At 38.7% G+C, this 24,440-nt stretch overlaps 2 protein-coding genes across 5 annotated transcripts in view; one reads left to right on the plus strand and one right to left on the minus strand.

Annotated features, from left to right (window-relative positions):
• Positions 1-24,440, minus strand: part of LOC106085484 (neuroglian) — a 225,563-nt gene that overhangs the window by 138,698 nt on the left and 62,425 nt on the right. For all 4 annotated transcript variants that reach the window (XR_001220951.2, XM_013249750.2, XM_059368317.1 and 1 more), the window contains exon 2: positions 7,218-7,626. Coding sequence is in view for 3 of the 4 variants with exons in the window: in XM_013249750.2 (XP_013105204.1) it covers positions 7,218-7,290 (73 nt within the window). In the remaining variant the exon portion in view is untranslated. The remainder of the gene's footprint in view (positions 1-7,217; positions 7,627-24,440) is intronic.
• On the plus strand, positions 11,511-17,413 carry LOC106085483 (protein PIP82). The gene is made up of 3 exons (XM_013249749.2): positions 11,511-11,850; positions 12,102-17,072; positions 17,142-17,413. Exons 1-3 carry the CDS (start codon positions 11,802-11,804, stop codon positions 17,198-17,200), a joined length of 5,079 nt encoding a protein of 1,692 aa, XP_013105203.2. The 5' UTR covers positions 11,511-11,801; the 3' UTR covers positions 17,201-17,413.

The raw sequence follows: 24,440 nt of genomic DNA on the forward strand, positions 1-24,440 counted from the left end.
ATCATGAGAGAAATCATTGTACAAAATGTTAGCCTAATCGGATGAAAATTGCGCCCTCTATAGGCGATTACTTTTGTTTCATTTTGCAAAAAATTAAACTATTCTCAATCGATATTCAGTCAAAAAATTTAATATCGATAGTGCCATCGATATTTTGCCAGCTCCACCTCTAGAGGGTGCAATCCAAAGACCAAATTAAACTAAGGTTAATAAAGCCAGTCAGATCATGAGAGAAATCATTGTACAAAATGTTAGCCTGATCGGATGAAAACTGCGCCCTCTATAGGCGCAATGCATCTTATTTTTGTTCACATCGCTTACGTTTGTTTAATTTTGCAAAAAACTTTTCCGATAGTATCCATAGAAGAAATATCAATCGATATTCAGTCAAAAAATTAATAACGATAGTGCCATCGATATTATTCGATTTTGCTGAAATTTGTCACAATTGGTTCTTCAATGACCTTCAACTTACGTGCGAGTATGGTTCAAATCGGCCCAAAACCGTATATAGTTTACCTACAAACCGACCTCCCGATTTGAGTTCTTGAGCCTCTAGAGGGCGCAATACTTATACGATTTTGCTGAAATTAGGCAAAGTCGCTGTATCCATGACCTCTAACAAATGTTAGAGGTCAAATGTGGTCTGAATGCGTCTTATATAGCTCCCATATAAGCCGATCCCGCGATTTTACCTCTTGAGCCTCTGGAGGGCATAATTCCTATCCGATTTTGCTGATATTTGGCACAGTCACTGTATCCATGACCTATAACAAACGTGCCAAATATGGTCTAAATCCTTCCATAACGTTATATAGCTCCCATATAAACCGATCTCGCGATTTTACTTCTTGAGCCTCTAGAGGGCGCAATTCTCATACGATTTTGCTGATATTTGGCACAGTCACTGCATCCGTGGCCTCTAACAAACGTGGCAAATAGGGTCTGAATAGGTCTATAGAATGATATAGCTCGCATGCAAAGCGATCTACCGATTTTACTTCTTGAGCATCTAGATGGCGTTAGTCTTATCCAATTTGGTTAAAATTTTACACAATGGGATATACATTCATAGTAGAATGTCTGCTGAAAACAACAAACATTGTCTGCTGACCGTTAGCAGTTCATTTTGCTGCTATTACAGCAGTAGTTTTGCTATTACATCAGTAGTTCTGCAATTTCAGAACAGCAGGCCTACTGCTGAAAAGTCTGTTGTTTAATTTATGATGCTTTGTAAAAAGAATTGAAATGGAAGAGACATTTTTTTGGAAAGAAAATTAGAAAAAAAATGGTTTTGGTCACCCACCCACACGGTTGTTATACTTTTGTAGTTGTTGTTTATTGCACACACTGTTTGTATAAGATTTTTGAGCCCAGGCCCTTGTGCGCTGGGTTTTATGACATTGTAAAAAAAGTCATCGTTATTGTGAGCAATACACAGCACTTCTATGTCATAAGCTTCAACTAGGTATGGAGCATTTATGCGGCATTTCCCTGTTTAAAATACCTTTGTACTGTTGTTGTTCTACTTTACTGCACACGAGAGATGGATTGTTGTTGTTGCTGCTGTGTTAAAAGACAAAACAGCAGCATTATGTTTGCGGAAACAGCAGTAATGTCTGCTTTGCCTTTTTCACCAAAAAAAATGTTGTTTAAGCAAACATTTTTGCTGTTTTGAACAACAAATTTTGTTGAGTGTACTGTTGTCTTAAACATCCAAGCCAAGTATGGTCCAAATCGGTTTATAAACTGACATAGCTCCAATAACATAGGAATTCTTATCCATTATCCCTTGTTTGCCTATAGAACTTGACAAATGCGATCCATGGTAAAGGGTACGTAAAATTCGGGCCGGCCGAACTTAGCACGTTTTTACTTATCATAATTTAATTCCGATATGATTAATGTTTGGTAATATTGAACTTGGACAAAACATTAAGGAATATGGCATATTTCTATTACATTAAAAGCAGCAAAAAGAAGAAAGTCACCCGTTAGAAATATTAAATCATATTAGGAGCATGAGTGGGCACAACAAATGCAACTCTGTAAAAGTGTAACGTTAAGTTTGAATGCCTCCATTGAATGGTGGGGTGTGTATAAGAATTTTTATTACAAACAATTTTTCAATATCAGCCAAGCTAAAGTAGCCTAAAGGGATTTGAGCTCTTTAATTTTTAGCTTGTTCAGCTAAAAAACAACCCAAAGTACTCATCATAGAGTTTAGTGCAAAGGCGACGAAAGGTTCTGGTTACTACATTGTTGTGTCTGTTCTGAATGTAGTAGTCTGCGTATAACGTGGTGTGCATAGTAAAATGTTGCCCGAAGAAGGTAATTGGAATTTTAACAGATGGGGAGAAATAAATAGCACAATAGTTGAAACTCAAATAGCGGATAAGTTAAAAAAAAATTTACTTATATGAAAGAGAATTTCTATTTTGGAGGCCACGGAGTTTAGAGGCGCAAAACGCCTGGGTTTGATTCTAGGCGAGAAGTCTTGAAAAATCTTTCAGTGGAGTTTCTAGCCTCACTAATTTTGGCGCCATTTGTGGAGTAGTCAGCCATGCAAAATTTTTCCGTTAAGAGATTTTCTAAGCGACATGCGTTTTTGATTCAGCTATAGAAAAGGTGTATCTTATCATTGAGCTAAAACTTGAATTGCACGACATTCATCGATATGCGAGAAGTCTCCCTCGGCGTTTCTTAAATAGAATTTTTATATATCGGACGACCATCATCACAATGCGTTAAGTGTCCCCAAAGTAACTTAAAACCAGTAAGGAAGGGCCAAAGTCAGGCGGTGCCGACTGTATTATACCCTACACCTACCCTTTATCTACAATGTGGGAGCTATATCCAATTTTGAACCAATTTTGATGGACCTTGGCGGATGTTTTCAGATGGGTTATAAAACAGTCCGTATCATATTAAGAGCAAATATGTTCAAACTGTAATAACTACGGTTGAAAAATGACAACATTATTGCAAATTACCTAAAATCTGATGAACATATATATGGGAGCTATATCGAAACCTAAACCGATTTCGAGCAACCTTCTCAGATATTGTGGTAGTCGTTGAGGAAAGCGTAGTGCAAAATTTTGGCAAGATTGATCAATAAATGCGCTTGCAGTGGTATTTGAAGGGAAAATCGGGTGATATACATATATGACAGCTATATCTTAATCTGAGCCGATTTCTATGAAATTCACCAGTAATGTCGAGAGTCAAAAGAAAATCCTTCCTAACAAATTTCAAGGGAATCGGTTAACAAATGACCATTTTATTGCATTTTTACTGCAAATCGGACGAACATATATATGGGAGCTATACCTAAACCTGAACCGATTTCGAGCAACCTTCTCAGATATTGTGGTAGTCGTCGGGGAAAGCGTTGTTCAAAATTCGGGGAAGATTGGTTAAAAATGCGACTGCAGTGACCATAGAAGTGAAAATCGGGCGATATATATATTGGGTTGCCCAAAAAGTAATTGCGGATTTTTTAAAAGAAAGTAAATGCATTTTTAATAAAACTTAGAATGAACTTTAATCAAATGTACTTTATTACACTTTTTTTCTAAAGCAAGCTAAAAGTAACAGCTGATAACTGACAGAAGAAAGAATGCAATTACAGAGTCACAAGCTGTGAAAAAATTTGTAAACGCCGACTATATGAAAAATCCGCAATTACTTTTTGGGCAACCCAATATATGAGAGCTATATCTAAATCTGAACCGATTTTTATGAAATTCGATACTAATGTTGAAAGTTATACCAAAATTCTTACTGCCAAATTTCGAGAGAATCGGTTTAAAAATGACCATTTTATTGCATTATTACAACAAATCGGACGAGCATATATATGGAAGCTATATCTAAATCTGTTCCGATTTCTATGAAATTCACCAGTAATGTCGATAGTCATACCGAAATTCTTACTGCCAAATTTCGAGAGAACCGGTTAACAAATGACCATTTTATTGTATTATTACTGCAAATTGGACGAACATATATATGGGAGCTATATCTAAATCTGAACCGATTTCTTTGAAATTCGCAATTAATGTCGATAGTCATAAGACAATTCTTCCTGCCAAATTTCGAGAGAATCGGTTAACAAATGACAATTTTATGGTATTATTACTGCAAATCGGACGAACATATATATGGGAGCTATATCTAAATATGAACCGATTTCTATGAAATTCACCACTAATGTCGATAGTCATAAGAAAATTCTTCCTGCCAAATTTCAAGAAAATCGGTTAACAAATGACCATTTTATTGCATTATTACTGTAAATCGGACGAACATATATATGGGAGCTATATCTAAATCCGAACCGATTTTTATGAAATTCACCACTAATGTCGATAGTCATAAGAAAATTCTTCTTGCCAAGTTTCGAGAGAATCAGTTAACAAATGACAATTTTATTGCATTATTACTGCAAATCGGACAAACATATATATGGGAGCTATATCCAAAACTGAACCGATTTTTTCCAATTTCAATAGGCTTCATCTCTTTGCCGAAAAACATGTCTGTACCGAATTTGAAGACGATCGGATAAAAATTGTGACCTGTAGTTGGTACGCAAATTAACATGGACAGACAGACGGACCTGGTTAAATCGAATCAGAAAGTAAATCGAATCAGAAGTCGATCGGTGTACTTATCAATGGGTCTTTCTTCTATCTTGGTGTTACAAACAAATACACTAAGTTAAAATACCCTGCACCACAATAGTGGTGTAGGGTATACAAATATCAGTTTCAGCCAAATCATGCAATAAATCTGATTTTAATGGGATTAAGGCCCTTAATTGCAACATCGGTCTATACGACAGCTATATTTATAAGGTCTGATCTTAATCAAATTTGGAACGGATGTCGGGAGGGTTAAAACAACTCACCAATTAAAATTTTAACGAAATCGGGTAATAAATAAAGCTTTTATGGGCTGCAGACCCTTAATCGGCAGATCAGTCTATATGGCAGCTATATCTAAATATCTTCCGATCTGAAACATACTTGAGTCGCATAATGGGAGGCTTAAAAGAACTCACTGTTTCAAATTTCAGCGAAATCGGTTAATAAAGAAAGCTTTTATGGGTTTCAGACCCTAAATCGGCTAATCGGTCTGTATGGCAGCTATATCTAAATAGAGTCCGATCTGAACCATATTTGGTTCGGATGTCGGGTGGCTTAGAACTATTCACTGTTTCAAATTTCAGCGAAATCGGATAAAAAAATAAAGATTGAATGAGCTTCAGACCCTTTATCGGGAGATCGATCTATATACTCACTGTTTCAAATTTCAACGAAATCGGATAAAAAATTAAGCTTTTATATGCTTCAGACCCTTTATCGGCAGATCGGTCTATATGGCATTATTATACCCACCACCGAAAGATGGGGGTATATTCATTTTGTCATTCCGTTTGCAACACATCGAAATATCCATTTCCGACCCTATAAAGTATATATATTCTTGATCAGCGTAAAAATCTAAGACGATCTCGACATGTCCGTCCGTCTGTCCACCTGTCTGTTGAAATCACGCTACAGTCTTTAAAAATAGAGATATTGAGCTGAAACTTTGCATAGATTCTTTTTTTGTCGATAAGCAGGTTAAGTTCGAAGATGGGCTATATCGGATTATATCTTGATATAGCCCCCATATAGACCGATTCTCCGACTTAGGGTCTTAGGCCATAAATTCCACATTTATTATCCGATTTTGCTGAAATTTCGGACAATGAGTTGTGTTAGGCCCTTCGACACCCTTCGTTAATTTGGCCTAGATCGGTCCAGATTTGGATATAGCTGTCATATGGACCGATCCTCCGATTTAGGGTCTTAGGCCTATAAAAGACACATTCATTATCCGATTTTGCTGAAATTCGGGACAGTGAGTTGTGTTAGGCCCTTCGACATCCTTTGTTAATTTGGCCTAGATCGGTCCAGATTTGGATATAGCTGCCATATTGACCGATCCTCCGATTTAGAGTCTAAGGCCCATAAAAACCACACTCACTGTCTCAAATTTCAGCAAAATTTGATAATAACAATTTTGCTGAAATTTGAGACAGTGAGTTGTGTTAGGCCCCTCGACATCCTTCGTTAATTTGACCTAGATCGGTACAGATTTAGATATAGCTCCCATATAGACCGATCTCTCGATTTAAGATTTTGGGCTCTAAAAAGGCTAACTTGTTGTCCGATGTCGCTGAAATTTGGGACAGTGAGTTAAGTTAAGCTCCTTGACATACTTCTGGCATATGGCACAGATCGGTAAAGATTTGGATATAACTGCCATATAGACCGATCTCTCGGTTTTAGGTTTTGGGACCATAAAAGACGCAATTATTGTTCGATGTCGCTGAAATTTGGAACAGAGAGTTGTTTTAGGCTCTTCGATGTCCTTCTTCAATTTGGCCCAGATCGGTCCAGATTTGAATATAGCTGCCATATAGACCGATCTCTCGATTTAAGGTTTTGGGCACATAAAAGGCGCATTTATTATCCGATTTCGCCCAAATTTGGGACAGTGAGTTGTGTTAGGCTCTTCAATTTCCTTCTTTAATTTGGCCCAAATCGGTCCAGATTTGGATATAGCTGCCATATAGATCGATATCTCGATTTAAAGTCTTGGCCCCATAAAAGGCGCATTTATAATCCGATTTTACTGAAATTTTACACAGTGACTTATGTTAGGCTTTTCGACATCCTTGTCGTACATAGTTCAGATCGGTATATTTTTAGATAGGACTACTAAAAAGACCAAAATTTTGTTATACACAATTGAACAATGACTTGTACTTATTAGAATTTGATCCAAATCGAAAAATATTTCGATACAACTGCTATGGGACATAAGGTATGCAATTTTCACCGGATTTTGATGAAAGGTGTTTTGCATATATACCCGAGGTGGTGGGTATCCAAAGTTCGGCCCGAGCGAACTTAACGCCATTTTACTTGTTTTTAAAATATTTTCTGTTGTGCCCTATAAAGTAGATTTTTCTCAAAAAATTTTAAAAAAATTTTCTATAAAGAAATTTTCCAACAATTTTCCATAAAGTTTACATTCATTCATATTGATTTGATTGCTATTTTCTGTTTAGTTAGTATATTTTAAACCTCCCTATCTAGTATGCTGTTATAAAAGAGAATTTAAAATAATTTTTTGGTTTTTTTTTTCGTTCAACTTACCCGATGCTGTTGTAATGCCTAAAGCAGCAACCAAAAGGACGACGGTCAGCGTACTAGACGACTGCCGTCCCATTTTGATGGCAGTTGCTCTGCTGTTGATGGAGGGAAAATGGAACTCTTCCGCAATACACGATGCCCTTGCACTTACGGCCGGGTCTGATTAAGATATTCACACACTCTCTCTCTCTGTCTCGCCCTCGCTTACACACAATCAGACATACACAAAATCCCACCTCTTTAGGGCCTCAACTGGGAATGTGGGGTTGAGGGGGATTTCTACCAATGTCGCTGTTGTTTTGTATTCCTTATTTTGCACGTTTGTACGTTTTGAATTTTATTTTGAATATGTATTTCGTTTTAGATTTTGTATCACTTAAAAATTAAATAGGCAAAATTTTACGTAGAAAATCTAAAATTTTGAAGAAAGAAAAACGAAGAACATGTTGTAAATCTGCAAAGAGAGAGAAGAGTTAAAGAAATGGAATTAGTTTATGCAGAAAAAATTACAAATATTTTTTATTTCTGTGTTTAAAGTGATCTAATTTCTGTATGATCTAATTTTCTAATGTCTATTAATAATAATTAATCTGTCAATGTGTGTAACAGTCTTGATGTCTCTAGCAACAGTAAGGCTAAGAGCCGGCCCTGCTCTTACAAAAGGTGTCAGGTAAATCAAACCACAAGTAACCGCAACAACATAAAACGAACAACCATATCATACATGTGGTTAAAAAGAAGAAGAAAAGAGTATACAGAGACGTCGTTATTCAAATGGAAAAGCTAGCAAAAACAAAAGTGGTTGATGGTAAAATGGTAACAAATTTGAACAAAGTTAAAAAATAAAATTCAACAAGTTTATGATCGGGCGCCAGCAAATTTGCATTCGATTAAGAAATTCGTCTATTATAAGGCGATCATTGAGCAAGGGATGGACAAGTAACAAGACCCCTCAAGGATGACCGCCAAACGAGACAACAATGTAATACGAAAAATGCAAAAGTTGTTGTAAGTCATAACGGAAAAATTGGGGTTATCAAATCAAATGAGTCAAATCGGGAGATCGGTTTATATGGGAGCTATATCCAAATTTGAACCGATATGGCCCATTTGTAGTCCCCAACGACCTACATGAATATAAGGTATCTGTGCAAAAATTCAAACGGCTAACTTTACGTGTTCGACTGCTATCGTGATTTCGGCAGACGGACGCGTTCGACTGCTATCGTGATTTCGGCAGAGGGACGGAAGACGGACATGGCTAGATCGACTCAAGACGTCGAGACGATCAAGAATATATATACTTTATGGAGTCTTTGACGAACCTACCCGATCCTATGGTGGTGGTTATAATAAAATCATGAACTACAAAGAAACCTATGAAGAAAACAGGCCATCAATAATAAAGAAAACAAAGAAAAAATAAACAAGTTATAGTCCAATTCGGACCATAAATGAATGCTGAACATTGTAAAAGTCATTGTGTAATATTTCAGTTCATTTGGATAAGAATTGCGCCTTGTAGGGGCTCAAGAAGCAAAATCGGAAGATAGGTTTATATTAGAGCAGTATCAAGCTATTAATCGATTTAGATCATATTAGACACATACGTAGAAGGTCATGAGTGAAGCCGCTGTACAAAATTTCTGCCAAATCGGAGGAAAATTGCGCCCTCTAGAGGCTCAGGAAGTCAAGATCCCAGATCGGTTTATATGGCAGCTATATCAGGTTAAGGGCCAATTCGCGCCATACTTGGCACAGTTGTTGGAAGTCATAACAAAACATCTCATGCGAAATTTCAACCAAATCGGATGAGAACTGCGCGCTCTATTGGCTCAAGAAGTCAAGACCCAAGATCGGTTTATATGACAGCTATACCAGATTATGAATCGATTTGAAACATACTTAGTACAGTTGTTGAAAGTGATACCAAAACACTACGTGCATAATTTCAGTCGAATCGGACGAGAATTCCGCCCTCTAGAGGCTCAAGAAGTCAAGACCCAAGATCGGATTATATGGCAGCTATATCAAAACATCGACTGATTTGAGCCATACTTATCGCAGTTGTTGGAAGTGATACCAAAACACCATGTGCAAAATTTCAATCAAATCGGACGAGAATATCGCCCTCTAGAAGACAAGCTGAACGGGGCCCGCTCCGCTGCGCCTTCTCTGACTTTGTATGGAAGAAAATTATACTTTGAGTATGAATTTTCGACAATTAAAGAGCCTTAAGTGAAATACCATGCTACGAAAATAGTATATGTATTGGGTTGCCCAAAAAGTAATTGCGGATTTTTCATATAGTCGGCGTTGACTTATATTTGATTAAAGTTCATTCTAAGTTTTATTAAAAATGCATTTACTTTATTTTAAAAAATCCGCAATTACTTTTTGGGCAACCCAATATATCGCTTGACTAACAGTACGCGAATATAAATACCTTTATCTGAATCCTTTATGATCCTTATTGGTTTAAGAATTCGCTCGGAGGGTTTAGGGTCATTAACGTTTGGATGTGTGATATACTTTATCCTTAAAAGTCTTTATTTCAGCCCGATGTTGTCATGATTTCCGATTTGGTGGTGTTTTCAGGGGTGAATAAATACCATTTATTTAAACCCCATATTATCTCAAACTCTTGGCCCCAACATGTGTACTCTTTGGAGGGTGTTTTGGAAAAGGGGCGGTGACCCAAATACATGGATTCTAGATTCTGGTTTCAGATTCTAGGGGTGTGTTGTGGAAAGGGGTGCTCCCCCAAACACTTAGCCCTCCTCTACTCTCAAATATTATTCATTTAAAACTCCTTTTTGGCATTGGCCTCAAAATTGGATATCAAATTCGTTTTCTAATCTCAAATACCTTTCATTTAACCCCCTTTTGCAAAAGTCAACAAATATGTCCGGTTTGGGCTATGGGCCCTAAATACTATCAATATCGCGATCCACTCCCTTTAATACCCCAATTGTCATGGTGAGCAAATTCTTCCCATTTGGGGGTTGTTTAGGGGGTGGGACGTCCCCTAGACAGTTGGTCGCAAATTTTCATATCAGATTCGTGGTCTACCTTTCATTTGAGCCCATATTGCCATGGTCGGTAAATATGACCGATTTAGGGGTGTTTTAGGGGTGAACACTTGGTCCGACAATTGGATATCAAATTCGTTTTCTTATCTCAAATACCTTTCATTTAACCCCTTATTGCAAAAGTCAACAAATATCTCCGGTTTGGGCTACGGGCCCTAAATACTTTCAATATAGCGTTCCACTCCCTTTAATACCCCAATTGTCATGGTGAGCAAATTCTTCCCATTTGGGGGTTGTTTAGGGGGTGGGACGTCACCTAGGCAAGTGGTCGCGAATTTTGATATCAGATTCATGGTCTACTCCCAAATACCTTTCATTTGAGCCCCATATTGCTATGGCCGGTAAATATGTCCGATTTAGGGGTGTTTTAGGGGTTGGGGTGGTCCCCCTAACACTTGGTCCGACAATTGGATATCAAATACGTTTTCTTGTCTTAAATACCTTTCATTTGAGTCCCATATTGTCCTGATTGGTCTTAATATATATTTGGTAGGTTTTAGGGTGGGGCGGCCCCCCTAAGTATCCGAAATTTGGATACCAAATTTTTATTTTTGGTGTACTAAAAGAGAGCACACATAATTTCGCTAAAATCGAAGCACCCATTACCGAGATCTGGCGTTTCTGAAAATTAGGGTAAGGGGGAGTGTCCGCCCCCCCCCCCCCCCCCCCCCCTGTAGATATCAAACAATTTAGTAACGTTTTTTCACTATGGGACCATTATTTTTATTTTTTTTTTATTTTTCTATCCAATCGCAGTTTAAGGGTTAGAGTTTAAGTCTGTTGTTACAGAAAACTTCATTACATTTAACAACATTTGAGGAAAATTATTTAAAAAAAAAAAATATTTTGTTTTACTATAATCACAACTTTGGAGCCCCCATTTCCATTGCCGCCACTGCTTAACAACCCAATGTGCAAGCATGTATCTCTCCCCCACAACATTACTAGCTAGACGCATAGCACTTTTGTGTGAATAAAAGGTAAAAAAAACCGTAGATTTTTACAACAACACATGGAAAAATAGAAAACCAAAACATGAAAATGAAAACAACAAAAGCCAGAGCGCAAAAAACAACACAGAAGACGCTGAATAAGACCGAAAATGTGGGGGAAAATAAACCAAAAAAAAAAGAAAAAAAATGAAAGCGAAAACTTGCTAATTCAATTAGCCCCATTGAAACGACACAGTCCCAACCATCGAACGACAATGAATGGCACCAACAAATTGAAAAGTGAATCGGAGTCAAAGGGTTAGATTCACTAAAATGTTCTCAGATACCTCAGCGAACGGTAGTGGTGGTGGTAATTCGATCGCTATAATTTTGGCTTTAGTAATTATATTAAATATCTTGAAGATAATACGACAGCTGGTGAAGATACATAAAGTGAAAAATCAATAAAAAATACAAAAAAAAAAACAAAAATTTGGAAATTAACTTCAAAACGCTTGATTCATATGTCCCTATGTGATTAAAAAGGAAAGTGTAGAAAAAAAATGGATTTTCGCAGTATATGTTCAAAAATAGATGTGGATTCAATACGAGGTGGGTATCAAGGGTGTGAAAATCAATATTTGAGGGGACCTGAGGGCCAATAAGACCCCTCTTAGCTGGCAGCTAATAAAATGTGCGTGATTTGTTGTAGCATTTTGTTTTGAATGTCAAGCGTGCGTGGTCTTTTCAAAGGAAACCTTTTAAAATAAAAGCCATGGATTCCCCCCTTTGGTCCCTACTTCCTCTACCTTATCATCATCATCTAAGGGCTTACGTTTTTTGATACTCTTATTTGATTACAGCTAAAATTCCACCTTTGCCTGATATGGTAACCCAAATTAAGTTACCCAAATCAATGTCAAAGTTAAAATCCCGCAAGGTTTTCCGCAGCTCAAGGGATGATCTCAACACTTCGCCACATGCCAAACGTTCCAGCTCACGCCGTTCGGAGAGCTCTGATATAGCAGGGCAAGCATTTGCCATACCCTTAGCACCGCCTTCCGATTTTGTGGATCATACACCAAGGAAAATTTCAACCATTTCTTCATTGGTGGGCCAATCACCGGTAAGAGGTCAAACGAATAGAGGTGGTGGTGGTGTTGGCGGGCGCAGTTATAGGCCCACTACCCTAAAAGGCTCCCACTTCGATGATGATGACGATGATGAATTCTCCTATCGCAGTGCTGGGGGCATAGAGGATTATTGTCCTTCACCTCTAAATGGTCCAAGGAAAAAATCCACCATATCCAGAACCTCCTTGGATATGTCTCCCAGCCATCTACAAGCCACTGATGGGCCGCCAGCCAAAAAATCCCTCATGCAAAGGGCCAAACAAGGCTACAAGGAAGCCTCCGAGTTTCGTTTAAAGCATATTTTTGTCAAAAAGACAGTGGTGCGCCAGGACACCATACAGGTGGACAATTATGTGCATCGCTATGAAGAGGATCGCCAACGCCAGCAGATGTTTGAGGCTCGCCGCAATAGTGGCATATCTGATGATTATGAATTTGAATTTAAACTTTCAAGTCGCAAGTCCGAGGAATCCTTTGGTGATGGCAGCCCAGAGGGTTCAGCCAGCCACCAATGGAAGAGTCATAACAAGAAAACTTTGAGCGAGCAGAGCGGTGATGAAAGTGGCATGGAACAATCGCCACCCAAGCGTAAGCCTGGAATAGCAGCCACACGTTTCTCAAGAGTGCGCAAGGATTCTTTGCATATGTCCTTGGAGGAGGACGATGGCATACAACAGCACTTGAAGGCAGCTAAAAGACCTCAGCACGTCGATGATGATGATGATGCTGAAATGCGAGAAATTCCTTTGCATCCCATAGAGAGTGCCCTTAAGAAGAAGCTCAGCCAAAAGCAGGAACATTTGTCGCCTCCTCAAAAGATGACAAAATCCAAGAGCATAAAAAAAGGTTTGGGAGAATTGAAGAATGAGAGCCAAGAGGAATCCTTGTCACTGGATGAAAAGGAAGATGGTGACGATGAGGAAGAGGATGAGGATTTTCAAGCAGCAGAGCAAGAATTGGAAATGGAAACGGTCATAGCCAAAAGGCCAAAAACAAGGCCATTGCCGCCGAGACCGCCCACACAAAAATCCCAAAGCATTAAAAACCCTCCCTTGGCCAATTTGAGAAATGTTAGCCAAGAGGAATCCTTATCCATGGATGATGATAATGTCGATGGCAGTCCAGAAGAACAGACCAAGACTGCAAGCCGCAGTTCCAAAATCCTAAGTCCCATTCAAAGCAGCCTCTATAGGCTAAAGGGCACCCTGTCGAAAAATAACAGCGCTGATGATTCCTTATCCAGTGGTTCCACAAAGAAACGCAAGGCTCCTTTAAGGGGACAAAAATCCCAGGAATCCCTAAAGTCCCCTGGAGGCTCGGAGAAGGCCTCCTCAGAAAAGGCTTCCTCCAAGGGCAATTTCAAAGAGAATCTCAAACGTTTCCATAAATCCATAAAATTACCCTCCCGCTCCTCGGTTTCTGCAGCCGAATCCGATGTGGAGAATCAAAGCGACAAGGTCAAACAATCCAAGAGTCAACAATTTGCGGAGCGTCTAAAACGCTTCCGCTCGGTGGATAATGTGGATAAACACACTGAGGAGGGGCAGGAGGAGAGGCAAACACCAGGCTCACCTTTGCAAAAGTTGAGCTCAAAATTGCAGGATTGGAAGAAGAGCTTCAAAATTAAGGCCTCCGAGAAGGCCTCCCACACCGAAGATGATGATGAAATGAGTGGTGCCACCTCACCGAAACGTAAAAAGGGAACCTTGATCAAAAGGCTACAGCAAATACGCATGCGCAAGCAGCATAGTCAAGATGATCCCGATGATGACGAAGAGGGTGGGGCCACCTATCGTGAAAGTTTCCGCTCTCGAGCCAAGCTACAGTGGGAGAAGGGTGTGGTGGCAGCCACTCAAATGCCACAAATGACCATGGAAAAGTTGAAGGAATCCAAAAAATATTTCCGCAAAAGACAGGAGAAAGACAGGGACAAGGACAAGGAAGAGGATAAGAATAAAAAAGAGAAACCCGAAATTGGGGTGGCTAATAATGCCAGTGGTGAATCGGATTTGGAAGATAGCGAAGAAGAATCAGCAGCCCGAAGAACAAAGAAACCTGCAGCCAAAGCCCTAGCTAAGGCTCAGGATAATAGCAGACATTATTATAGCTCCGATGATGAAGAGCCCGAAGAAGAGGAGCAAGAGGAAGATCTCACCAAAGTCACTTTGGAACCCTATCAGCCCAATGTTTTGGTGCCTTTATCACGAGCCGCTTGGAGTGCCAAACCCATACACCCTGACTCCACTGGCGACGAAGATGATGACATGCTACCACGTGTGCTCATACACCAGGATAATTCCGATGTCTTTGAATCGACTTTGATTATAGCGGTGACAAGACCCATACCCTCACGCTCTTCCACCTCCTCACCCTATATAACAGAGTTGCCACCAGATTACCAAGAGTCCCCTAAGGGTTCACCCACAGATTCACCAAAGCCTTCCACGCCGGAAACCAAAGCAGACAATTGGATACCTAATCGTGAGATTATTTCAGCCTTTAATGCTGCAAGTTCACCCTCCAGGAAGTGCAGAACAATAAAACGGGATTTGTCCAAGGATTCCTTGGACTCCACAAGCCCACAGAGGGCCTATTCACGCAATCAGTCCATGGATTCCAGTTCCGATGAATCTTCGTGGCTGAGAGGTGTTAATCGAGAGCCTTCTACGGCCATAGGACTGATAGGCAATCGTCATATCGACCTAGAGGAAGAGGAGGGACCTTGGAAAGTTGGTGCGGTAGCTGATAATACCAAAGACAGTCTTTACAAGACCAAGAGCATTGACATCTTTGAGCTACACAAACAACAGGGTCAGGCTTTGCATATTTTTGAAGATTTCGATGATGAATTGAAAAATACGCCAGTGGTCAAAATTGAAATGGAGGCCAAGGAACAACAAACAAAAAACAATAACAGTGCAGAGGATGAAGAACAGGAGGATGATAGCAGTGATGATGAATATGACAATGCTGCTGATGATGATAACTCCTCGAGAATTACCAAAATTCTAAGATCAGAGGAAAATGACAACAAAATCAAGGAAGCAGAGGCCAGTGTAACTCCGCCCCTGGCCCCGAAGAGTTCCCTGGATAATGTGGTTCTGCATATAAGTGAGGATGAGGACCTGGCAGATTTGCCAACAATTGCCATAGATCTGGCCGAGAATTTATTGGAAAATTGTCGAGGAATAGTTGCCAGCAGAGAGGTAAACAACAAGCAGCCTGTCAAAGTCGAAGCAAAAGCCGAAACCGAAGCCAAAGAAATGGGAGAAATCCCAAAACATAATCAGAATCCCAATGGTAATAAACCATCTGGCAACACTTTCCAAATAACTAAACCTTTAGTCCAACCTCCCCTTGCAACAAATCAAGTCCCTCTTGTGGAAGAAGCAGTAGCAAATCTACAACAAAGACTTGGGGAAATACCCAGAGATCAGTTAACCATAGAATCCAATCTGGCAACTCAATTGCATGGCAGTAGTCGAGAGTGCTTACTCCAGGAAGAAATAAAACCTCTTCCTACCATAATTGCAGCAGCTAAACCCAAATTGGCCAATTTCCAATATGCCAATAGTCAAGAAAGTCTCATGGGCAATGTGGATCCCAATGAGACCCCTGATGATGAGGAGGATTCCAGCTACAAAGAGGATGATCAGGATAGTGATGAAATCGAGGATATGGATCGTCCTCCATCGTCGGCACCTTCACCACCACCAGTGCAATCGCCGCCACCACCACCTCTACCGCAAAGACAAACATCTCCCAAGGTGTATAAAGCTCAGCAGCAGGCTCCCCCACCACCACCACCTGCTCTACAAAAAGAACGAACTCCCTCGCCGCCACCACCTTTACCGCAAACCAAACCACCTTTACCCCCCAATAGACCCATTGCGGGTCCTCCAAAAATACCTGAGCGAACTCCCTCAGTGTCAAAGGTGGCCAAGCCTCTGGTGAAGACAGCCTCCCTACGTTTGGCCTATTCGGAACAGGTGAAACCCCAAGATGTGGGGAAAGTCAATAAACTGATATCACGTTTTGAGCCACAGGGAAGACCACGTATTATACCAAAGCGAAATTATATGACTCAAGAATCCGAGGAGATATTTAGCGATGACGAAGAGGAGACCATCAAACGTCTAGAGAAATTAGAACTGAAGGATGTGAATAAAAATATTATAAACGAAAATGAGCCCCTTCTACAGCCTCTCAACATAATACCAGATGAAGATGTTATGCCAGTGAGGCAAACATTTTCCCGAGATAGAACACCAACAAATGCTAACATGACTCTGGAGACCAACATTGCTACCAAAACAGAAGAAACTTCCTTCAATAACAACAACAACAACAATCTCCAAACCTCCAGAAAATCATCCAAGAAACTCAATAGAGCGCCACCACCTTTGATAACAACATCTCAGCCCCAGCCAGAGCCTTCGTCTTCACCTACGAATCTTTTGTTAACCCCCACCCCCGGCAGCACCACAAATTCCTTCAATCAATTCGATCGAAATTCCAATTATAGTCAATCGAATTCCGAATATGGTTCACCCATGGATTTTCCCTCCAGCCTAATGGGTTCCACCGAAGTGACTCCGATTTCCATGCGCAAGGAAACGGAGTTTTTGAATACTCACCGCAGTCGACGCAGCATGACAAGGGATGATGCAGAGAGATATTATTCATTTGATAGTGATGAAGGTATGGTGGATTCTTAATATTTCTGAATTTTTTTTATTAAATTTGTGACATTTTCTTCTCTTCCTTTAGAGAACAGCTACTATTCCATCAGTTCTACGGGCAGTAGTCGTTATGTGGTGGAACTGTAGCTTGGACTAGAAGACTAAACCAAATCAGACCACTGCACAGTGCAGTACAGTCCAGTGCTATATAAAATAATTTATTTGTTAAATCGTTTTATTGTTATATCATTTATCTGTATGTAGAGTAAGATTTTATTTTATTGTTAGGCCAATGTCAAATACTGAAAAGATTGCGGCAGTGTGTGAATAGACTTCAGGGAGAAAAATCAAAAACGAAAATTCAGTGTTTGGATTTATGAAGAAAGATATTTGGCGAAAAAAGGGTATAAAATAAAAACTGTACACAAATTTGTACTGAAAGTACGAAAGAAATGGAAATTAATCGTACTTAAATTAAGAAAAATCGTATGTTAAGTACGAGAAATCATATGTAAAGTACGAAAATCATACTAAATGAACAAAACCGTACTAAAAACACGATAATTTGTACCAAAATTACAAAAAATCGTAACAAATGTACGAAAAAGTAATTTTATCGGCGAACAAAGGGATAAAATGTAAACTCGTACTAAAAGAACGACAAATCGTACAAAAAGTACGAAAAATTGTACTAAAACTACGAAAAATCAGATTCGATGTACGAAAAATCGTACCAAAAGTACGGAAGCGTACTTTTAATGCTACGACTGGTACTCTTTAGCACTTTATTGGGACTAAATTTAGAGCTATACATTTTGACTTATGCGTAGACTATCAGGTTCCATATCGTACAAAAAAACTTACTTAAAGTTATAAAAAATTTACTAAAAGTTCGAAAAATCGTACCGAAAGCACTATAGCTTCATATTTTCGGCGTTAGAAAAAGGGATTAAATGAAAACTGGGCAAAAAATCTCTTATAGTACTAAAAGCACCAAACTCGTACTAAAGGTAAGAAAAATCGCACTTAAAGTACAAATATCGTACTAAAAGTACAAAAATCGTACTAATAGTACTAAAAGTACAAAAATCGTACTAATAGTACTAAAAGTACAAAAATCGTACTAATAGTACAAAAATCGTACTAAAAGTACAAAAATCTTACTAAACATACAAAAATCGTACTAAAAGTACAAAAATCGTACTAAAAGTACAAAAATCGTTCTAAAGTACAAAAATCGTACTAAAAGTACAAAAAACGTACTTAAAAGTGAAAAAATCGTACTAAAAGTACAAACAGGTACTAAAATCGTACTGACAATATAAGGTATATATGTATATATGTAATACAAAAAAATCCTACTAAAAATACGAAAAATCTTACTAAAAGTAAGGAAAAATCTTACCAATAGTGCGAAAAGTACTATACGGACTAAATTAAAAATCTGCTCAAAAAGTGATAATATAAAAATCTTTCCCTAAGCACAAAAACTTTTACTGAAAGTTGTAAAATAGTACTGAAAGTACGAAAAATCGTACCAAAAGTGAGTTAATTTTCTTCTGTCGACGTAAAAACAGAGGAGAACATCAAACAAGTAAAGTCGTGCTAAGTTCCAGGCCAGGCTGAATCTTGAGAACCCACCATCATGGATTCTACTAACATATGGGAGCTGGTTATAGACCGATTTGGACAGTTGTTGAAAGTCATAACAGAAGACACATTTGCAATCTCCAACGATCTGCATCAATATTAAACATCTGGAAAAAATTTCAAGCGGCTAGCTTTAGGAGTTCGACCGCTATCGTAATTTCTACAGACGGACCGAGACGATCAAGAATATATATACTTTATGGGGTTCTAGATCAATATTTCGAGGTGTTACAAACGGATTAGTATACCCCCATCGGCCGTGCCGAACCTAATTTACCGTCCATGGATCAAATTTGACAAGGTTGTTGCTTCCTTGCTATGCTTTTGAAGCTAAATCACGTTATGGACCAGTTCGGACCATATTTGGTTTCGATGTCGGATGTAGAAGTCGTTGTGCAACATTTCATCAAAATCGTACCAATATAAGAACTTCGTACTTTCTGGAGGCCACCGTACCGCAGAGGTACGGTGGCCTAAATGATAAGGCGTCCACCTATGACGCCTTATCATTGAGCTAAAACTGGAATCAGACAGCACTCATTGATATATGAGAAGTTTGCCCCTGTTCCTCAATGAAATGTTAATGGACAAATTTGCAAACTTGAATTTTTCTTCGATGGTTGCTACATTTTGGAACTTTAGAAAATAGCCCCCATATAACCCGAACTCCCAATTTGACTTCTTGAGCCTTGAGAGTACGCAAATCTTATCCGATTAGCCTCAAATTTTGCAAAATGATTTCTCCAATAATCTTCAACAGCTATAACAAAGATTCGAATCAGTCGATCAACAGATATAGCTCCCACATACATAGCTGGCTTTGGTGCAATGGGATAAGGCGTTTGTAAACCTTCAACGGAATGGATGGAACACAAGTTCGATACTCAGAAGCATACAAAAACTTGTGGCAATCTTTTAAAAGAAATGTGCACTAGACGTTCCTAGAATGTGAATGGGTGTGGACATTCCATTCAGAAATACTGCTGTCGATTTATGAACATTTGTGGTTGATGTGATAACATCTGTGTGTTGATTCATTTTATGAACGAATGTGGTCACTTTATCAACGCCGTGCTTGATTTTTTCTATGGGTGTATGGGTATAGTTATTCTGAATACTATGAATGCGAAGAGAAGACTGCGGTAGCAGACTATCTACAACCGAGACCATTTCGGGTTGGAAAATTTGGGATTCGCGATGTCAACATTTGCATTTGAAGGTAGCGATCCTCGTCCAGCTGCTATAGGTGAGCAAGCTCGTTTCGATCCATAGGACCGGTCGCCATGAGAACATTATGGCCATTGGTTATTTAAAAACACCCATATCTCGCCTTGTCATATAGAGCACCATAGGCACTCAGTGAGACTCTCCACGCGATACCGCTGATTACCCGTGTTTAAACTGTAACAGTTACTCCACATTAAGCATTCCACTATCCGCAACCTGTGGACGCACCCGGTAGCTTTCAACTAAGCTTCTCTTGATAACGATGAACACCACACAGATGGGAGCTCAAAGTTTTAGCCCGTGTTGAGCACCACCCGGGTAAGTTATCCCTTGCCGGTGAGTTATCCCGTGTATTAGATAATGGTGCTCCAAATCTTAACATGTCTATGAAACTGCCGGCCGTGTGCAGGGTTCTTTAGGCCTTCGTCTATGCCATACCGATAAACGCAGTCGAAATTCAGGGAAAAGACTCTACTGTCCCCTAAACTCTGGGTTTATGTGGCAGTAGCTCAAGCCCTTGAGTTCAAGGCAAATTGGAAATGCGTGGCGGAGTGTTTAGAATTCTAAATAAATTACAGAAAGTTTTCAAAAAGACACATCAAATTTAGAATACTTGAAATCTTCATTTGCATTGATAGTACTGTCCTAATGTTTGAAGATTTTTTCATGCAAATGTTGACCGTGATTGCGCTTCAAATGGTACATCCGCTTAGTCCAATTTTGGCACACTCTTTTCAACATTTCGGCCGGTATCTCACGAACAAATATTACAATGTTGTTTTTCAATGCGTCAATTGAAGCGGGCTTGTCTTAAGGAGTTAAATCGCACGATCCAGGCGGCCAATTCCCGAACGTGAAATAAAAAGTTCACCGAACTTGCCTCTCAATAAGTCATTTGTTACACGTGCTGTGTGGCATGTGGCACCGTCTTGTTGAAATCACATGTCATGCAAGCCGAGCTGTTGCATTTTGGGCAAAAAAAAAGTTGGGTATCATCTCACGATAGGGCTCACCATTCACAGCTACGTTACGATTCGCATCATCTTTGAAGAAGTACGGTCCAATGATGCCACCAGCCCATAAACTGCTCCAAACACTGTTAGCTTCTACAAACATTGGTAGCTCTTACAATGCTTCTGGCTGATCTTCACTCCAAATCGACCATTCTGCTTATTTATGTACCCATTGAGCCAAAGATGACCTTCGTTGCTCAATGGAAGAAGCGCCCGATGAACTTTCTTAACAGACCACGCATTCTGATAACAAAAATTCTATGATTTGCAAGCGTCGTTTGTTTGTAAAACTATTCATGGATAAATTAGAGAACAAACTGAAGATGTTTGACAGTGAAACAAAACACGAAGTGTGCGTGAGCTGTTTAAACCAGTGTTGCCAAAAAGATAATAGCTAAAAAAATCACCCTTTATAACGCAATGTTGGGTACCCTCTCGCAATGATATTTTGGCAAATGAGAGATCAAAAATATGCAAGGAGGGGATCAAGGAAGTTAGAAAACCATTTGCCTGTGTCCTATACTTGATATTTGTCGATCTTTGGAACCAAATAGAGAGGATGATCAGTACGGATGTCATAATAAGTTGAGAATCTTTACATGGTTGGTGAATTACCAAAACTCTCTGGGCTAATGTCAACCAGAAAAGGGCTGAAAAATGTTTGATTTTAAGAAGAGGTTGTTGTTGTAGTAGCAATGTGTGGTATACTGAGGCGGCAGCCCTTGTCGATGAAGGAATTCATCGGGTCAATCCGGTACATACAACCGGCTGCCATGGGATTGTTAACAAGAGGTCACTGAGTGCTGTAATAGAAGTCATAACCGATCATTGCGCGACCGGACTTATGGAAGAAAACATGGAAATCCTGCATAATGATTACAGAATGATGATGAGGACAAATAGATCTCGATTGAACAATCGTCGAATAAGATTCAAACATATCTCAGAATCAAGTTTGGAATAGACTTGAAGAAACCGGGGTCTTTTAATGCGTCCTTATGGCACAAATATTTCTATTAGATGTGGATCGTTTGGCATATCGGCCATACCCCCATATAAAGCCAATCTTCCGGTATGATTTTTTGAGTACCTACAGCACCTAGTTCTTTTCTAACTATAATAAAATTTTTTATGTGGAATTCTTTTGGGAACCTCATTTATGTTTGGTCCAAAGAATTCGGCAAATGCTACCCATAATGAAGGGTTTATAATAATTGTCCCGGTCAAACTTAATGCAAGTTTACACATTTGAAATTTTATCATTACTATACCTATTCTGCTTTGCTAATAATTTATACCATTTTTATTATGATTGACTTCTATCCCAATAAATTTTACTCCCATGGGGATTTATTCATATTTGGCGGTTAACCACATTTCAATCAGTGCTCAGTGAAATTGTCAATTCCAACCACATAGGCGTTAGTAATTCACAAAACTCTCTTAACTAGAGAAATTTGGCAACAGGGTATTAAAAATTTTGCTCCAGCATAGAAAGAAACGAAAAAAGAGTGCTGGATTTCATATCTAGGCAAAAATTCCCATATATAAAAATTGGGAATACCAAAATGGCATAAATTCCATGTCAATTGAGTTTCTTCATGGCTGTGATGGCCAACAGTCAGTCTATTCCTCTGTCTATCCTTGCTAGCGCCCGCTTGTTTTCGCAATGAAAATTATTATCCTTCATCTCCATCCTATATGGAGCGATATACATATTGTATCTGGATGAGTGAGAGTACACATAAATGAAGGACATGCGAAAAAACAAAATAAAAATGGATAATGGTGGCGGCGCACAAGAGAAATAGCGAAAAAAAAATATAATGGAAATCATTAAATGAAAGAATGACTATGGCGGCGACAGCGACCACTACAACAACAACAATTCATCCTGCTGAAGAGTGAGAGTAATTTAAGTTAGTGTAGTATGTGCGTGCTGGTTGTCTTAGGCAAACGAGGAGCCAGGACCGTAGCACCCGATTACACTGTACAACAGCCAATTCATCCATCTGTGAGTCATTCCATCCGTGAAGTTTGAGTTTGTTTATGTTTTTATGGGCCTTTAGAAAGAGCCGCTCGACAACTAGGACCAAGATTATTGTCATGCATGCGATTGATGACTGACTGACACAACGACAACGACAACGAGTCCTGTGTATTCAGTTTTCAACCCCTCACTTAATGGGTAAAGGGAGTCGTGCCATCCGGTCGACAATGTAGTTATCGTCTAAAATGTGGCACGAGTCACATTGAGCTCACATCACATCATCGATGACTCTGTCATCATTGTCGCATTCTTCAGTGTTTTTGTTGAATGATGTGAATATTTTGTGCCGTTAAATGTCCATAATTATGTACATATATTTTGATTGAAGTTTATGTTATTAATTAAAATAGGGGTACCCGCATTTGAAACTGCATTTCAATTGTTTTAATTAATAGCTTCATTTCAGTAGAGGAGAGAATAAACCTTAATGTTGGTAATTGAAAATTATTGGAAACTTTTAATAAAGCAATTTTAATAACCCAGACAAAGATCCAAGCGTAAGAAAAGTCAATTAGCTGAGAAAATATTTGTAAGTGTTTCTTACTATAAATAGTTTTTTTAGTCAACAAAAATCAAGATCAAACATTCAATGACCAAAGGTCATAATATTTTTGTGCCTCCTTTTTATAGCCGAGTCCGAACGGCGTGCCTCCTTGTAGAGAAGTTATTACATGGCATAGTACCTCACAAATATTGCCAGCATTAGGAGGGGAAAACCACCGCTGACATTTTTTTCTGCTGATCTTGGCAGGATTCGAACCTAATCGTTCAGCGTCATAGGCGGAAATGCTAACCCCTGCGCTACGATAAACTTTTCTTATAAGAAAAATGTAAACCTATGAACTTATCTTATAGGAAAGGCTAGTTCGTTTAACTTTTCTTATAGAAAATGTTTATCCGATTACTTTTTCTTGTAAAAAAACGTTTAACCGATAACTTTCACTAAAAAAAGTTTGTCTGATAACTTTTTCTTAAAAAAAAGTTAGTCTTATAACTTTTTCTTGAAAAAAGTTGGTTTGATAACTTTTTCATGAAAAAAGTTTATCCGATAAACTTTTCTTATACAAAATCGTTATCTGCTCAACTTTTCTTAGAGACAAAGTTCTTTTCTATTGTTAGGTTAATCCGATACACTTTTCTTATAGAAAAAGTTTATCCGTTACACTATTCTTGAAGAGAAAGTTTATTAACTTTTATTTAACTTTTTCTTATGACAACTTTATCTGGGAAAAAAGTTTTTCTGATAACTTTTCTGAGAAAAAAGTTCATCCAAAAACTCTTTCTTATAAAAACAATTTATCTATAAATCTTTCTTACAGAAAATCTTTATCTTTTTTACAGAAGAAATTTATACGTTGAAATTTTCTTTTAGAAAAATTATAATTGATTAACTTTTTCTTACAGAAAACATTTATCCGAAATTCGTTTCTTATAGAAAATGTTTATG

Source organism: Stomoxys calcitrans, chromosome 4 (assembly GCF_963082655.1).
Source record: "Stomoxys calcitrans chromosome 4, idStoCalc2.1, whole genome shotgun sequence".
Lineage (NCBI taxonomy): Eukaryota > Metazoa > Arthropoda > Insecta > Diptera > Muscidae > Stomoxys > Stomoxys calcitrans.